Raw genomic sequence first — 19,376 nt, 5'->3', positions numbered from 1 at the left:
AATTAAACTGCATTACTAAAATTAATTAAATATAAAATTATGATATATATATATATATATATATATATATATATATATATATATATATATATATATATATATATATATATAATTAGTATAAAGAATTTAATAAAAAACTGGGTCTGGGGCTAGTTTTCATATGCTTTCAATCTTTAATTTCTCAAGGTAGGTTTATTTTTGAAAGTCAGTTTCTTTGCATATATTAAAAACTCATTTCATTTAGACCTTTTATAATTTTTAAACAATATTTTGCATTAGCTTTTATTTCTTTATTTTCTGTTTCATGTTAGGAAGTTTTAGTTTTTTTTTTTTTTTTTGTGTTATTATTATTTTTATTAGTTTGTAAAAAAATGTATACACAGTTTCTGTATTTTTTATTTATTTATTTTAGTTTAGTTTTAGATGTAGGTTTTTAGTACATCAAGTTAAATATAGATATTTTTATTTCAAGAAACTTTTTTTTTTTTTAGTTTTTAGTTAACTACATAATTACATGGGGTAAGTTGTCATAATGTAACCTGGCATTTTTCAAGCTAAATGATAGATAAATAAATAAACAATTAGATACATAAATAAATATAAGTAAATTAAATTAAGGAAAAAAGCAGCATAATGCATAAAAGTTTCATTATTATTATTATTGTATTGTATTGTTTAACCAACAACTATTCCAAAATTATATTGATAATATTGGAATTTTACTTTGGAAAACAGAATTCACAAAATTATACTAATTTACAAATACAGAACAACATCACTGTTAAAGAAAACGGACATTTGTGTTACTGGACTTTTACACCTTTAAATCAGTTCTTCATACGAGAATAAAATCCACTAGTGCAACACAGAAACTAATGAATAGTGCAAATAAATTAGAGACATTTTTTATTGCATTTACACATTACATTAAGCATACAGTTTTATCCAAAGCAACTTGAGACAGTACATCACTCTGCTATAGGGTGGAGTAAACACTGTGGGCCAGTTGGTGTCTCTCTTACATCACCAGTCTTGCGGTTTGTCTAGGTAGGAAGTATAGGAATTTTGCCACAATCAGCGCATTGCACATCTCAGACTACACCCTGTGTCTTCTGCAGAGGGAAAAGCTTGGGAACGCCCTCTCCCAACTACACTTAAGACATAAATGATTCTTTAAAAGGCCCTTCCCTCTGTTTTCTAAGAAATGACATCAATGTCACTTTGAACTTAACATATAAATGGATAAATAAAAACACAATCTCTTGCTGCACAAGCAAGATAAGGTTGTATTGTCTTCACTCATTAAACAATAACTGCCATTTTCTGTTCAGAACAAGACTGTAGAAGACATTAACCCCCTGCATAGGAGTGATACATGGGCTATGACATGAAGAGTGAAATATCAGGGAAAATATGAGTGCACAAGTTCAGTAAAGCCTCAGGGATAGTCTAACTGGATCATGCACTTGAGTCATTACTCTGCGATAAAACATCTGTGAGGTTCAATGAACAACAGGCAGAACTGTAATCACCATTGACATTGAGTGGGACGTGGTGCTTCAAATATTCACATTAGTGGTCGACAGATGCTTTTTTTTTTGGAAATTATTACTTTTGATGCCCCCAGCCTTGAATATGTAGTGAGATCTTTGATAACAGATAAGCATTTCCGTACATGACATTATATTATTTGGGCATATTTTATCTGTTACCTGCAGCATAATGATCAGTTTCTGAAAAAAGTAAAAAAATAAAATATGCATAAAAAAATCAAATGTGTGTGTGTGTGTGTGTGTGTGTGTGTGTGTATATATATATATATATATATATATATATATATATATATATATATATATATATATATATATATATATTATATATATATATAGTATATATATATATAAAAACCCATTTTATTTTCTATACATTTTATTTATTTTTTATTTTTATACACTCATTTTATTTTTATAGACACTTTATTTGTACTTTTTTCAGAAACTAACCATTACGCTGCAGGTAACAGTTTAATAATGCTCATATAACATTTTATTTTTATTTTTAAAATATAAATTAGTAAAAATAATGTTCTCTCTCTCTCTCTCTCTCTCTCTCTCTCTCTATATATATATATATATACATTAGTGCTGTCAAACGATTACTCACATACAAAATAAAAGTTTTTGTTTGCATAATATATATGTATGTGTACTGTGTTTATTTATTATGTATATATAAATACACACATACAATATATATTTAGAAAATATTTACATGTACTGTATATAGATTAGTTAATTTTAGATTAGATTAATTAATATTATTATATTTAATATTATATATAAACATATTTAATATATAAACAACATATTTTTCTTATATATATGCATGTGTTTGCATATATATATATATATATATATATATATATATAATATATATATATATATACTATCTAAAAAGGCAACTTTTTTTGCGTTTTTATTTGATTGTTTATTAAGAAAGAAAGAAAGAAAGAAAGAAAGAAAGAAAGAAAGAAAGAAAGAATTCACCATAAATAATAAAAAAAAAAATGAAAGAAAGAAAGAAAGAAAGAAAGAAAGAAAGAAAGAAAGAATTCACCATAAATAATAAAAAAAAAAATGATTTTAGGGAAATCGGATACAGTGCATAGAGTGGATTGTTATTTTTTGTTACCCGAAGCTGTCAAACCCACATTCCACAAATCAGTTTTATCCAAATCCTCTCTTATGTTCTTCTGTTTCAGCATACATGCTATCTTAACTCTCCCCTTCCAGGCAGACTAGGATTTCTACAGCCCCACCAAGAAAACTTTGCCAGAAACATTATACACAAACCCTTTATCTCTGCTCTCCCTTCTTTTCCACAGAAGCCGCTCTGTGTTTAATTAAGAAAAAAAAGAAACAATAAAGGAAAGAACTGTAGAAAAGCAGTTGCCCCAAGCTTTTAAGAGCTCTAAACACTCGTTTTTCCCCCACTTCATCTTGCTGCATTGACTTTTCACACACTGATCCTGGACTGTGGTTTATATAACTGTTTGGGTAGAATGTCACTCAAGGAGATTGGTGTCAGTGCTGATAACGTACCAAAGTGATCGGAGACCGAGATCTCGCCACCTAATTATGGAGCCTCTTGCCCGACGTGCATCTGGAAGGGAGTGATAAGAGGAATGCAGCTGATGGGAATAAAGCGGTTCTGGGGAGGGGGGTTGCAGAGGCAGGCAGGGGTACCACAGCGTTCTATATCTCTCTCTGCCTGCTTAGATTCATGTTTGCTACTGGCTCTGAATGCATTGGAGTTGGAAAGTGAGTGGGAGAGAGAAGGGGAGAGAAGGATACTGAGTAAAGGTAGCCATTTTCTTAAAGACACGTCGCAGTGCAGATGAGGAAATTAAAAAGGGGTTTCTGTCTGAAACTTCTCACGTTTATATGGACAAATTCAGGTTTATCACCTGTCACTGTCCATAATAACTCATCAATCCAGCTGCAGTGTCATTCATAGAGTGGTATCTAACTGAGGTCACCCTTCAATACACTCGTCTCATGTCAGGTACATCTGAAGTAAAAAACCGAGCCAATCTTAGGCTCATTTTGTGTGAGGAACAAGTTCATGGGATTGTTAAATAAAATTGTACATTTTATTGTTTTATTCTAATGACTGTAAATCGTTAGAATAGATATCAGTAGTCCCACATGGACAAAAAAAAAAAAAAAAATATATATATATATAATATATATATATATATATATATATATATATATATTAGCCAAAATATACTTCAAATAAATGTTATACACTGTAAACAGCATGGCTTAAATGTATATATAATGTATATATAATAATATATATATATATATATATATATATAGTATATATATATATATATATATTATATTAAGCGCTGTCAAATGATTAATTGTGATTAATGCATCTGATTAAGTGTGTGTACTGTGTATATTTATTATGTATATACGTATAAATACACACTCATACAGTATATATTTTGAAAATATTTACATATATATTAATATTAATATTCATATAATTTATATTATATATAAATATATTTAATATATAAATGTAACATATTTTTCTTAAATATATACATGCATGGGTGTGAATTTATATATACATTATAAATATACAGAGTACACACACATATACTATGTAAACAAAAACTTATTTTGGATGCAATTAATCACGATTAAACGTTTGACAGCAATAATATATTTATATTTAATGTAATAGATATATTAAAAAACAACTATAGCTAGATAGATAGATAATTACATTTATATGTAAATTTATAGTTATATATGGATACATATAGATACATAAATAAAATGTCATCAATATCATATATATATATATATATATATATATATATATATATATATATAATATATATATATATATATATATATATATATATATATATTTAAAATACTTCAAAAATAAACAATAACAAACTATTATAAATAATATAAATGATTATACTATACTTTCCAAATTTATATTATTTTTTAATATAAATAGTATAAAAATATCCCTTTACCAGAAAAGTACACATAGCAAATTGAAGTATGATTCATGTCATATATTATACATTTTACATATATAAATATTAGGGGATTGTCCCATTTTACCAGCACACTTTTCAGTTAGCTGCACAATTTGAAGTATGATTCATGAGGCAGGGCAAATTATGCACCTTAAATTTAATGCTTTGGATTAAGGGTTTGTTTAAATCCCTAATCTCATCTATTTTAAATGGTTATTGTGATGTTTGATCTGGCAAGCAATACTAATAATTTGACCCCTAAATATGTTGGCTGTTGATTTATGTTGTGTGTAGCTACACATCCCTGTTACATAAATATGGAGATAGGCTGTTCCACACGATGATGTTGAATGCCAGAAACATGTCATATGGATGATGAGTATTCACTACACGTGGAAACCCCCCGTTATCAACCCCCTCACTGCCGCTCTGGGATAACACACGTGACACCAGAAAAAAGGCCTACATTACAAACCACGTTCCGAAACCTATTACACCAGAATGGAGAATTCACTGAACTGAATAGGCAGAAATGAAGGATCATCAACAGTCTAGCTCATCCAATTGGATTCTCCTCTCTCCCACCCTCCAGATCCTTCTTTTCTTGTTACAGGAAGGAAAAGCTGGAACAGCTTTAGCCAGCACAACACTGGAGTCGCTGCTAAACTGCTGGAAGTGTTTTGGATTCCCCAACACATACTTTCCAGCTTTCATTTCCTCTGGTTTTCCTGTTTGCTTTAGAACATTTGGAAGGGAACTTCTCTCTTCCTTTATCAGATGATGACACACAGGGCTCTGTAAAAACAAATCCAAATGACTGGGAGCCTCTGGAGCATATATGTTGTAAATAAAATAAAAATAATTACAAAAAAGTTAGAATATTTTTTTTTTATAAAGAAATAAGTGTATATATATATATATATATATATATATATATATATATATATATTATCTATATATATATATATATATAATATTCAATATATATATATATATATATATATATATATACACTTATTTCTTTATAAAAAAAAATATATTCATGTATGAATGTTTGAAATGTTGTAAAAGTTGTACATTTTGGAATAATTATTTTTTACACATACAGTACATGCCTATATTATTAAATTACACACACACAAAATTACAGCATATTTTCAGTAAAAATATATTTACAAAATTATTAAAATTACAGTATGGACAAAAAAACATTTGATAATGGAGCAAGAAAAATAAAAATATTATCAGAAATTGTCTCATTATGCTTTTTCAGTAAATTTATCTTGTTTTCAGGTCATTTAAATATATTTCATATGGGAAACGACAATAATATTAATTAAGAAAATTATTTTTTATAATAAGTTTTATTTATTTTAAAAGGAGGAATGATGTCTGAAATTGATCAATTGAACATTTTCATTAGTGTTGAGAATTTAGATTTTATCATTTCTTCCTTTCTGCATGATGATAGCACGTTTCTTCCAGCCTCGAATAATTTTTAACCTTTATGCAATGGTGTTTACAGAAAATAGTTAATTATCACAAATATTATGCAGTGGCATATTTTGGGCCTAGTTTTGATTGGAAATATCAACTGCAAAAACAGGTTTTATTGTGTAGAGCAAATCATAGTATCTTATCTGATTAAAGTGTTTAACTCTTCCACACTGTTCCCTGGCTATCAGATTCTGAAGCATGTGTGTAAACATGTTTTTGCTTAAGCTGGTTGTCCTCAGGGCACAATCAAGCCCAGTAAGAGCACCTGCTTAGATTTCTCTTCAAATGTCCTTTAGGGGACGCTAATGGACCACAGTGCAGCGCATGGGTAAATATGAGGCTATTTAAAAAGATAATGCAAATGTGTAAAGATATTTTTATTTTCATTTAAACTATAACGAAAACTAAATAAAATTACAGATTTTAAGATTTAACGATTTTTTTCACAGCTTCTACAGAAAAAAAATCTAAGTTGTATTAATACATATTTATCAGCCAATAGAGCAAAAAATATTGTATAAAACTCTCTGTAAAAATGTTTTATCGAGTAAACATGAAAATGTGCTTCATGTGATAATATCTAAAATAATTCGATTTATTGAAGTGCAAAATGTTTTAACATTTTTAAACCAAAAAAATACTTGTTTCAAGTATGCTATTTCTTCATCTCATAATAGATGATCCAAACATCTTATTTTTCCATACATAACATATGTTTCCTTTCACGAGGTTGTGCAAATACAAACCCTTTGTTCTTTATCTTTATCTACCTTTTGCCTTTTATCTAAAGAGCTGTTATGACCAAAATAATTTGAAAGGTAACATAGTCACATCAAAGCTAACACTGCCATCCACGCTGCATACAACGAGCATCTATAAGGTTCCTGAAGAACTACATTACTCTCTGCGTCTAACCTGGACCCAATTACAGGGGCCCTGGGACAATTTCACAGAGCTTGGCTACTCAGCAGATAGAGTTGCCATGGGAGCCAGTGTGATTGAAAAAGAAAAATTACAGGATGCCAAAATGGAAAGAGGGAGATGGAGACAGAGAAAATAAAGAGCATTTTGCTCTTCACATGCAAGATATTAGATAAAATGTAAACAATTGTCTTTTCACCTTTAGCTGAAGTCTGAGCTATCATAGTTACGTACATGCCCAAACCACCCACTTCCTAAGACGCAGGATAATTTTCAGACATGGAACGTGAAATTTAAAGGAACTTAAATTGTGAACTTACAGAGTTTACATATACGTATATATGTATGTGTTTATGTAGTGAAAAGGCTAAAAATAACAAAAAAATGATAGTATCTTAATATCTTTGTATTGTAGTTGGAACTAGAAATCAATTATTTGTGCAAATCTAGTTTATATTATTCACATCAACAAAGAATTTTGACAGTTTTTTATTATTATTTATTTTATTACAGTTTTTGACACATTTTTCTAAGCTTGACCTTTTGGACATGTAGGAAATTTTGGAAATTAACCATAGTAGTACTATGTTATTTTAGGAAATACCTTGGAGTAAATACCTTGGTACATAAACTTTAGTACCATGGTATACTTTAAAGTACGATGCTATTACTATGGTAAAAAAAAAACCTTGGTAACACCATATTTCTTGGGTTATATTTGTAGGTTGGAATACCATGTAAATAGTACATTTTATTTTATTTTTTTATTACCACAGTATTCACCATGGTACAGTACATGTCCAGAAGCTATGATATCATCATGGTATCAATTTTTTTTTACGTGGCATTGCTATGGTTAAAAACAAAAAAACAAAAACAGTAACACCATAATGCGTTTTGGACTTATTTGGTGGTTGGAATACTGTGTAAATATCATAAATACCATGGTGTTTAATATGATAAAAGCCATGGTAGCACAATGGTTCTTTTTGTGACAGTAATCCATGATACTGAATGATTACCATATTCACATTCTGTACCATAGTACTCCAAGATGACTCGAATCTGAGCGAACTGAATTTTTGAGGTTGGTTAAGGTGACTATCCTCGAACACGAATAGAATGCGGCACATGTGACCAACCGGAGCTTTGATGTTAATGGCTATCTTTGCACTGAGAGCAAGAGCGGACACACACACACACACACACACACACACACACGGGTGCAAGTCCGACACACCTCACCTCACACCTCACCGCTGACCATACCATCGAAATATGTGACCGGTAAGCAAACAGCGTATGAAACGGCAGCGAGCTGTGAGACCCCAGCTCCTCGAAATCATTGCCCCATCCACATTACCATGGCAACGGGTGCAGGCCGATTAAAAACAATGTCTGCGCAAATAACATAATGGGCCATAATCAACACACCGGGAAGCCAGGGGCTCTGCCTGCTGAAAGCACACATCACCATAACAACGGCAGCTGGTACTCCTCAGTGTGTCTGAACATTTGCTCACCTAATCTGTGATTTTATGACAGAACGAATGAGAGATATGAAAAGAGACGCAGAGAGGAAGACAGCGAGACACACTGAGAAACAGAAAGTAATTTGACTGTTGACCTCTACAAGGTCTACTGTAATAACAACCATTGCTGGGATAAAAAACACAATTTCTTTTCTCAAAAACTGAAGAATACACAGTAGAAGGTTGGATATGCAGTTTATATCTCAGTTAAACTTCTCGGTATCTGTATGTACTGTTAATAATATATAAAAAAATATTTTTGGCTATATATATATATATATATATATATATATATATATATATATATATATATATATATATATATATATATATATATATATAAGCTGTCAAACGATTAATCACATCCAAAATAAAAGTTTTGGTCTACATAATATATTTATGTATACTGTGTTTATTTATAAATACACATACAGTATATATTTTACATGTATATACATTTATATATTTATATTATTATGTTTCATATTATATCTAAATATATTTAATATATGAACATAACATATTTTTCTTTAATACATGCATGTGTTTGTATTTATATATACATAATATACACAGTACACATATATTATGTAAACAAAAACTTTTATTTTTGATGTGATAAATCACAATTAATTGTTTGACTACTTTATATATATATATATATATATAATATATATATATATATATATATATATACACACACAAAATAGTATATTTTATATTATTAATTATAATTACAAAAAAACTGTAGTTATGTAAAGCAGGATTTTGAGACAGAATACCCTAGCAACCACATAGCAACACCCTAGCATCATGGCGGTGAAGTTCTGCATAGACAGCATCCATAAAAAATCTTACAGAATTAACAGTTAACTCAACATTTTATGGGTTTTTGCCTCATAACTGAGACACACAGGAAGACAGATTGAAAGGGGAACAAGATCAGTATGTGATATGTGTCAGATTCAAACCAGCGCCCTCTCTAAAACAAAACCTCACATGTTTAAAAATATACAACACTGCCACACAGCCAAACTATCCTATCCAACATCTTTAACAATGATAGTTTCACAAAACAACTCTATAAGATACACTAGAGGCAAGCTGTGATTTATACATAAGCAAGCAAAACTGTATTTATGGCCCCCTCTGCCTCAGCACTCAGAGTTTGGGTATATTCAACTTTGTACTTTGACATTATCGTTGTGTTGCTTGGGGAGGCAGGAAATAAAAAAGAGAAACATGTCTAGTAGCTACAGCCATCAGCGTCGCTCATGAGACAGCACAAGCGCGGAGCTCACAGTTACTCTGGCACAACTGGAGAAGAGTTTGTGTGTGTGTGTGTGTGTGTGAGACAAAACCGTGCGACAACTCATCTGTCATTTCCCTCACAATCAAAGCAAAAGAAAAAAGAAAAAAACTAAAGAAACAAATCCACAGAATGTACAGACCATTGAATAGAGTGAACTTTGAAAGGCTTAAATTGTGTTGGAAAGTAGCACTCAGTGACATTTCAAACACTCGGTTGAGTATGAGGTATCTGAAAGCTTAAATGGCAAAAAAGAGATATACACTAAGCTTGTACCTGAACAAAATAATAAAAATTGCACTGTGTATATTTATTATGTACAGTATATATAAATACAAACACATACAGTATACGTATTTGGAAAATCAGCACACATTTGCACCCATAAAACTATGAACCATTACACAAATTGACAGAACCATTTAAATTTCATTGCCCTCTTAATTGAAGAATTTAAGTTTGAATGAATTGTGCATTCAGCGGCTAATTCTGCCACTAATGAACAGCTAATGAATAAACAGGCTGCACAGTGTTTCACTTTGTGGAATGGAACGTCTAAAATCCCACTTCCATTTGATCAGACACTTGGTATTCCGGCGCAGTCGTTCCTGACTAACCACAATGGTGAAATGTTGTCTCTGACCGGCTCATCTCACAGGACTCCAAGCAGCTGTCCTGACAAGCTCTGGGTGCTCTTTAAACCACAAAGAAAGGGCAAAAGCTAAGCATGCTAATGGTGTGGAAACCCCACACCAGCAGTCAGTGAGGGTAGACAAGATCAGACACATTGCAGTCAATTTTTTTTTTGGCGGTGAGAAACTCAACAACTTTATTCAGATGAAAGGATAATATGAAATCAAGTTCAGAAGGAGTACTGTCTGACCGCTGTGCTCAGTGTTTAGGAACAGTGTTGATTTTGGTTAAATGATCATGTATGAAGGCACTAGGGGGAGTGTTCTGCTAAGAGAATGAGGTTTCCAGAGCCACTGTCCTGCATCTCAATGCGACTGCTGCAGTAATTATTGGTAATGGCAGTGATTATAAAAATGACACCACAAATGCAATTTTGCCCCAATTTGCAAAGCTAATGTTGCTTAATTAGCCCACAAAATGAGGGCTTTTGAAGGTAAAACCACATTTTCTCTTTGTCTTGAGGATAAATCGTTTTACTCAGGCAGATTTTAGCACCTAGAAAGATGTGAATGTGATTGTGTTGCCCCTAAAAAAGAGGACTGTGGTGGTACCACACAGTAATACCAAATCACGTTTACTCAATATACTGCATGTGCATCACCACAAACAAAAAAGTAAACAAATTAAAATAAATAAGTAAGTAAGTGTAAGTTCAGGACATGTTATGCGAACAAAATAGAAAGTACAAAATAATAATAATAATAAAAAACTATAAATACACGTGCATTGTCTAATATTCACAAATATATTTTATGCAGCCTTATGTATTACTATATTAAAATTTTATTATATTAAAATGTTATATAAATATATTAATTTAATTTATATAGAAACAAATATAAAAAGAAAAAAATGAACCTTGATCCACTTCAAATGTCGACTATAGTATATATAAAGAATTAATTTTATATATATATATATATATATATATATACTATATATATATATATATATATATATATATATATGCTTTATATTTAAAAAATCTATATTATATAGAATATTTTAGGCTATATAAATATTTTATACACATTTTTTGTTTAAAAATATTAAATATATTAATATTTTATAAATACAAATTATTTATATTTTTTATTATAATTAGGCCTATATTATCTATATTATAATAATTTTAAATACAAATGTACATAGAAATATAATATTAAATAGTTATAATATAATATTAAATAGTTTTACCACACTCAACTGTATACAACCATACTATATCAGGAATTTACTTAAAGTTTCATATTTCTGTCATAGTTCACCCTGAAAGGTAAACACTGCAGGACAATCTTCCACAATAGATAAAAGTGTTCCATGCTAATGGGATTAGATTGTAATGTAATGCAATGCTCCATCTCGCTCAGTGATGGATGTGTGACCGACTTTGCTGTAAATTTTGTGTTGCGTTAAAGTAACGCACCACGCGCTCGTTCTTTCAGCCGCGGATCGAGGGCCGAACGGTTCTCGCACTCCTGCACCCGCCGCCGGTAACCTGCCAGTGACTGGCAATGACAGCGTAATGGGAGGGACGAGGGAAAACGGAAGGGCAACAACAGGACAGAAACACGGTGCCAGCAGGAAGAGCAGATAAAGTGGCCGCAATAAAAATTATATGACTACCTACATCATCCTGACAGCGTCTAATTTGATCTGAGAGGGCAGGGCCTTTCTGCTGGCTTTGAATGGATGTGGTACAGAAGCCGTCAGGTGTTCGTGGAGGTGCTTGAAGAGGAAAGTCTCCTCATCTTCACTAGCAGATAGCTCTTTCTACATACTTGATGCTTCTCCGGGGGTTGTGGGCGTTTAATAGCATTTTACGTAATGTCATGTTTAATGTCCTTTTGACTTATTTTTGGAAACTTGAGAATTTCACTTATTGAACACGCAGCTTAGCTACATCTTTAGGGAGCAGGGGGAAATTCCGTTTAAGACAATTGAATTGAAATACATTCTCATTTGATGTAATTATAGAGGAACTTGGGTGAACCCAAAAATAGGATAATCACCGTCACGTCTCAGCGGTAAGCGACAATTGATTTGGTTAATGGAGAGGCGTTTGTTTGTGTGGCTTTCTTAAAGGGCCGGTGTACCGCTTCGCGAAAACCAATTACTTCTTATTCCATGCTGCCTCCCACAGTTATACAATAAGCAAAAACAGGAGGTAATTAATCCAGCGCTGTACTCACACAAGACAGTTCCGGCGTCTCAGAAGGACAGTTGGATTAATAATAAAGGAATTGTTTATCGCTTTACAAAGACCTGAAATAGACATGCAGGGGAATAGAGCAGGATGGTAAACACTGGTGTAGGCTACTGAACAAACTAAAGTGTTTAAAGGATATAGCCTACTGTAGATCTACACTACCGTTCAAAGTTTAGGATCCTTTTAAGAGAAGTCTTTATTCGACAAACACTGTAAAAACAGAAATACACACACAAAGATTGTAGGCCTAATTTATTCCTGTCATGCAAAGCTAAATTTTCAGCGGCCATTACCCTTGTCTTCAGTGTCACTTGATTTTTTAGAATTGCTGATTTGGTATTACTATTAATGGTGAAAACAGTTGTGCTGTTTTGTAACATTATAAATATCTTTACAGTCATGTTTGATCAATCTCAAAAGTCCTTGTTGAATAAAATCTACCAATATCTAAAATTAAAATTATTTTTTTAAACAAAAAAAAAAATCTAAGCAAAATCTTGCTGACACCAAATGTTTGATAGATATGTACATTTTAAGTTAAAGGTTGAGACTTTGTTATACACTGATTATATTCTTGAAAGAATTATATAAAAAAAAATAAGAATTTCTTTACCACAAACTATCTTGGTTATTTCCATCTGACAACATATCACCACAGTGTCTTTTTTATGGATTAAATTACCACAGTACTGTATGTTTTTTTTTTTTAATAATCAATGTAATCAGGTTAATAGCAAATCATGCTATCAAATAAAACACAAAAACTATTATAAAAGAATCATGTAAGACCAAAAAACACAATAGTCACCATAGAAATTATACTATGGTGAAATCACATTTATTTGGACAAGTAGTGTGTTAATACCACAGTATTTATTTTTGGTGTACCACAATATTGTACTCATTCAGTACCATAGTAGCCTATATATCAAAATACCATAGTACTACCATGTTTTTCAGGAATGTCCCATCATAACACCACCCACCACAGCCTCTTGATGCAGCAAACCGGGTGACATCTCACATACCCCCTTGACAGCACCACGGTACCAAAAGACAGACCGATAAACGCTGCCTAGCATGTATGTTTTTACAGCATGTAAAAGACCAGAGACATTAATCTTACAAATCTCACATGCAGACATGAACTTTTGATAGCATTTCACGAGAGGCAGACGCAGTGACAGAAGTGTTTTATCACCATGGTAACACCGGCCCCCAGTGTTTTCAGTCACAATGGCAGTGTCAACCTGGGTCCCTCGGGGAACTTGTCACAGGCAATCTCACACTGGCTTTGACATGTCGTGACACCGCTTGACCAGATTAAAAAGATTATACGCCGTCTCCCTGGTTTTCCTCTGAAGGTCAACTCTGTTTAGTGTTACAGCCCTGAGTGAGCAAACATGGCAACCAGCCTTAAATCAACAGACCTGCGCCTGGCAAACTGTCACGACTCACAACAGACCGGACTGAATGTCACCGCCGTTCTGCAGACTGAGAAGTATTGTGTGTGAAGTTGGTCATGACAGGGTAAAATTTAGAACTACGCTTTAAGCCGAGTTGACTTGATGCATAAGTGGTTGCGTTTTTGCAACACCTGCTCTGGAATGAAGAGTCATTATCTGGAAAGTGATCACAATAATGCATTTATTTTGTAGTTATATGAACAATTTTTAATACCAGGTGCATTTTACATAAATAAAACTTGGATGACATTCAAAACAGGCACGTTAGGTGTCACGCTCATAGCCTGATTCGCTTTTCCTCTTCTTATTTTTTTGAGTTCCTTCCTCTGATTTCTCACAGCTGTCTGTTGACAAATTTGATGCCTGTGAACTTGGAAAGGTCTGACCTGAAGCAAGTACTTGTCGGACGGTCACATTTACCCGAGACGTCTGCAAGTACCAGGAGCAAACGTCCCAATCCTCTTCTGACACGCTTTGGATGATGTCACAGTCCTGTGCCTCCGTCTCTAGTCTCTGGCCCAGGCAGGGTGGCAGAACGTTTCCAGCGGGGGCGGGGACGATGCAGGGTACTGCGTGATACAGTAGGCGGCTGGGTCCTGACATCACCATTACGTCACCGCTGTTCATGAACATGGCTGTGGGCCGGTCTTCCCTCTTAGTACCGCCCAACAGGAAAACAGCAGTCTGCCCAAAACTACCATCAAAGGACAAAAGGGTACGTATGCAGTATGGAAAAGATGCTACATGCACTTCAGTTTTTAAGTAATATTAGACATCGACAACCTCTATATCTCCAGTCACCAATGCTGCCTTATATATACTTGAGCATATGTGCTCAAGTAACATTTCTTCTTCTTCTTCTTATGGAGCTAATATTTGTATATGGAGTATATGGAGCTAAAATTTGAGCAATATATATTCCTCACCTGAACGACAACAAAGGTCGGGTATGATCGAGCTCTGATTCGTCAACATGGATTCCAAGTGAGGAATCAGATCGGTAGTAGTTGAGAATGCCCGCCTCTGCGTTAAAGCCAGGAAAGCCACAGGCTGCTGCCACTTTGTGAGAAAGCGAGTGAAGTTCCTTGGGGAAGGGAGTGTAGTGGTCTGGAGAGTAAGTCTGCAGAAAGAAAGTACAGCATAATAGTATGCCTCATTATAGTACAATGGAGTTAATTAACTTTTATTATAGGAGTAGGCCTTTTATTTTAGGTAGTCATTTAGCAGTTGCTTTTATTCAAAGTGACTTACAGTACAGGTAAACTAGGGTTAAATTCATTGCTCAAGGGCACAATAGCTAATCTAGATCAATACACACAGTAGGCCATACCACCCTGATGTATGAAAGCTTATTTACGAAACAGAATAAAAAAAAAAAGACTTTCTCTCACAACTTTGGGTTTATATTTCACATTTCAGACTTTTTTCGACAATAAACGATCAATAAACAAACAAGAAATGTCCGAATTACAAGATATAAAGTGAAATAAAAACATTTTCACATTTTTGATTATTCCACTGCATAAAAAAAAGTTGATGCCCTTTTATCATAAAAATTAAAAAAAAAAAATTTTGTGATTTGTCATTGTGGCAAAATGCAAATATGACTAACATCATGATTGACATAATTGTTAAAAGAGCTTTTGCAGCGTTCTTTCTCCTCTGTGGCTTTCGCAGTGGGTCACTGTCAGCGGTTATGCATTAAAGTGTAATCAATGGACAATCATATGAACACAGCCACTCCAAAGAGCTGAATTAGCGGCTTATGCGTCGGATCCGAGCGGGGTGAATGCCTCAGCCTTCAGTTCTACTTAAAGGGAGAAGGAAAGAGTGTCTGCTTAAAATTCACAGATTGCCGTCAGACATTCGGCGGTGTCAAACTAACATCAGAGCTAATGAATCCGGTGTGCACCTCCTGACTGATTTAATAGGACAGAAGACTAAACACTTTTATGTAATTAGCATATAAACGAGACAGGCAGACATCAGGCCTGTACAATTAGAGATGAAATGTCCTGAAAGGAGCAAATAACGCTAATAAGATCCAAGACAATGTTTTCTCCTTCTCTTTCTCTCTGTAGGAAAAACAATAGGCTCCATAGTAAAATACTTACTTTTGTAACAAAAAAAAAATGAACAAAATTAATAAATAAAAAAAGACATGCATTAAAAATAAATAAATAAATATACTAAGAGTAATAACTTCATAAAAGTATGATAGCAGTATAACTGGTATTTGGTAATGTTTAGACTAATTATAAAACATACCTACTGTACACTACCCTTAAAAAGTCTATTTTTAATGTTTATGCTGACCAAGGCTGTTTTTATTTGATAAAAATGTTCTTCAGTGTAATGATACATCAGAAAACATTTGATACATGTGATACATTTTTACAGGATTCTTTAATCTCATTGTTACATGGTTGTACTTATTGATAAAATGACAGTATAAAAATAAAATAAAATGAAATTTAGTGCAAGACGCTCAGGTAAAGCGTGTTAAAAGCACATTAGAGTGTGAATGTCGTACCTTGGAGTTCCAATCATAGTGGTAACCCAGTGTTACCCAGCGCAGCTTTTCTAGCAGAGTTTTGGGCTCTCTTTTCCCACAGCCTTTCCTCCTGCAATAATACACAGACTCATTCAGAGAAGGAACAGTGTGAGATGGATCAGGTGCAGTGCAGGAGCACAAACCATTTACACAACTGTTTCGAGATAAAGAGGGTCTAAGAAACTGCAAATGCTCAAATCTACCATCTAGGTCCCAGTAAAATTACAACAGGCCTAGCCACAAGGAAAGCATCTACATATATAAAATATGTTTTATTCTAAAAAAAAAAAAAAGCCTAAATGCACAGAAATAATATACAATAAAATTATATTCTACTAAGTTGCCAACGCAAGGCAGAAACTCACCGAATAACATCTATACTTTTTTCCCAGATGTTTTCTGTCTCCACAGATGACATATGCATATCCAGGTTACACACGTTGGGTTTCTGTGGATAGATCTTCAAACACTGCTTTACCCAGTACTGCTGAGAACCCGGCAGGAATGGGTTTGATATAAAGATAAACCCTGCATTCCAACAGTGACGATATAATTAATTTAACCTCACTGAAAGTTAAAAGGAAGACAAGGAAGATTCCCATAACAACATGTCAAAGAGCAACATGTTTTATACAGTGTTCTGTGTTCTCATATAGTCACATAGAATATCACATAGAATATCAATTAAATCCATAAAATTCTGTACATTCTGGAGAACATACAGATTGTTAATTATTCGAAACTGCCACCAGCCTATGTATCTAAACCATACCTGGATATCCATGAAGACCAAATGCCCTCCAGTCTTTTACCGGCCGAAGACCAGCTTTGGAAACATCTTCCTCACATATAGAAATCGAGTTAAGTTCACAGGCAAAAACCTAGCAAAGCAGAGAATTTTGATGACTAAAAGCTCAAAACTAAATTTGTGCCAAGTTCTGTATGCATCTAATATTACATCTGATGCCAGAATTAGCCAATAAACACAGTTCATAGCCAAATTAGTTCATAAATCTAAGTCATAAAATATTCTAACAACAGGTAAATAATAACAATAATATACACAGTTAAGTAAAGACTTCATAAAACACGAATATGGCAATATTCATCAAGTCTGAATGGCTCACCTTGTCATTATAAGGTCTGGTTTAATAAACATTGCACATAGTCAGATTAGTTAATAAATACAGCTAATCAAATGTTCTAATAACTGATTAATATCAATAATAATACTATACACAGTTTAAGAAATACGGAGATATTCTTAAAAACCGAATGACTCACCTTGTCATTACAAGGTTTGGAGAAATTAAGCACGTCACTGAAGTCTGGAGGAGGATTTCTCCTTTTGTAAAACTTGAACAATTTTCTAAAAGCATCTTCTCCATGTTCCACTATGGAGGCTGCCATCTTTGCCGTCATCTTGTGACCTTTCTACTCCTGACGTCAACGAAACAAATCTTCGATTCGATTTAGACATGTTTATTATATAATGCAAACAAAGTAACAATTATGAACATAAAATGTATCGTAATACACTTTTTTAAGTTTCTAAATTGTATAGATTAATGTGATAAATATTTATTCTTCCGGTCACGTGGTCGGGGTCACTGTCAGTTTCAGTCGCAAGGACGAAACATGGCGGCGACAGCAGCAGGCAAGAAGGTGTTTGAAGTGTTTGTGTCAAAAGTACCATGGACCGTCGCAACGAGTGAGTAAAGGATGTAATGTAACCAATGGTTTTACATCAAATTTAATTAATATTAAACATGCACGTAAATGAAATGTCTTTATCCTTATGCTTAACTCCAAAGCGTCTTTGATAGTATAGAATATAGGGTAATGTTTTGCATGTACAACAAATAATTGTCTAATATATGCTATTGCACGGTTTCAGGGGAAATTAAAGAACATTTTGGGCAGTTTGGCCAGGTGAAGAAGTGTCTACTGCCATTTGTAAGTATAAGGAGAATGCACTAAGATATAATGTTTCATCTTGTAAAATAAAAAGCTGTAGTGCAGAGATGATTTGTCTCTTGTCTAACAGGATAAAGAGACAGGTTTTCATCGGGGGTTTTGCTGGATAGGGTTCACTACAGAGGAAGGACTGCAGAATGCAATACAAAAGGATCCTCACATCATTGAAGGAGCAAAGGTGAGGGTCTATTTGGGAACTAAATGAACTACATAGCCATAGATGTCTCTGGTAGATGTTTTATTTTGAACATCTGCATCAGAAATATAATTTTTAATTTTTATTTTAATGCAGCTCCAGGTGCAAAAAAACAGAAAGCCGTTTTCTGGAAGAAGGTCAAATAAAGAAGCAGAAGACATCTGAAGAGGACATCAGAAATGATCTGATTTCAAGTGTCAAATGTCTTCAGTAACACATAATTGTATTTATTGTGGATGTCTCTTGACTGGGTGTATTTGTTTTTCAGAAGCCAAACTATAATGAGTGTTGATTGTCACTGTATTGTCTGGTGGGGTTTGTTTTTCTTTTAAAACATTTAATGAAATGTGAGTCAAATAAAATTTGCTGTGTTGGTTACAGGTGGCTTTTCTTTGTCAGTTTACTTATTTTTGTGTGTACTTCATTATTTTGCCTTTTACGAAAAT

General features: G+C 33.1%; 2 protein-coding genes across 2 annotated transcripts; one reads left to right on the top strand and one right to left on the bottom strand.

Annotated features, from left to right (window-relative positions):
• Window positions 1-14,370: 14,370 nt before the first annotated feature.
• On the bottom strand, window positions 14,371-18,209 carry LOC109076072 (nucleic acid dioxygenase ALKBH1-like). The gene is made up of 6 exons (XM_019091886.2): window positions 18,042-18,209; window positions 17,530-17,638; window positions 17,123-17,285; window positions 16,737-16,827; window positions 15,130-15,323; window positions 14,371-14,897 (listed from the first exon to the last, which is right to left on the bottom strand). Exons 1-6 carry the CDS (start codon window positions 18,177-18,179, stop codon window positions 14,468-14,470), a joined length of 1,125 nt encoding a protein of 374 aa, XP_018947431.1. The 5' UTR covers window positions 18,180-18,209; the 3' UTR covers window positions 14,371-14,467.
• A 124-nt stretch (window positions 18,210-18,333) lies between these two features.
• Window positions 18,334-19,308, top strand: LOC109076069 (SRA stem-loop-interacting RNA-binding protein, mitochondrial-like). Its single transcript, XM_019091884.2, has 4 exons — window positions 18,334-18,468; window positions 18,655-18,713; window positions 18,805-18,912; window positions 19,027-19,308. The coding sequence occupies exons 1-4, from the start codon at window positions 18,396-18,398 to the stop codon at window positions 19,093-19,095; spliced, it is 309 nt and encodes a 102-aa protein (XP_018947429.1). The 5' UTR covers window positions 18,334-18,395; the 3' UTR covers window positions 19,096-19,308.
• Window positions 19,309-19,376: the final 68 nt, after the last annotated feature.

This window comes from Cyprinus carpio, chromosome B17 (assembly GCF_018340385.1).
Source record: "Cyprinus carpio isolate SPL01 chromosome B17, ASM1834038v1, whole genome shotgun sequence".
In the NCBI taxonomy this organism is placed as follows: Eukaryota; Metazoa; Chordata; class Actinopteri; order Cypriniformes; family Cyprinidae; genus Cyprinus; species Cyprinus carpio.
Note: the sequence above shows the minus strand (reverse complement) of the source record. Positions and strands in the feature narration are given on the sequence as shown.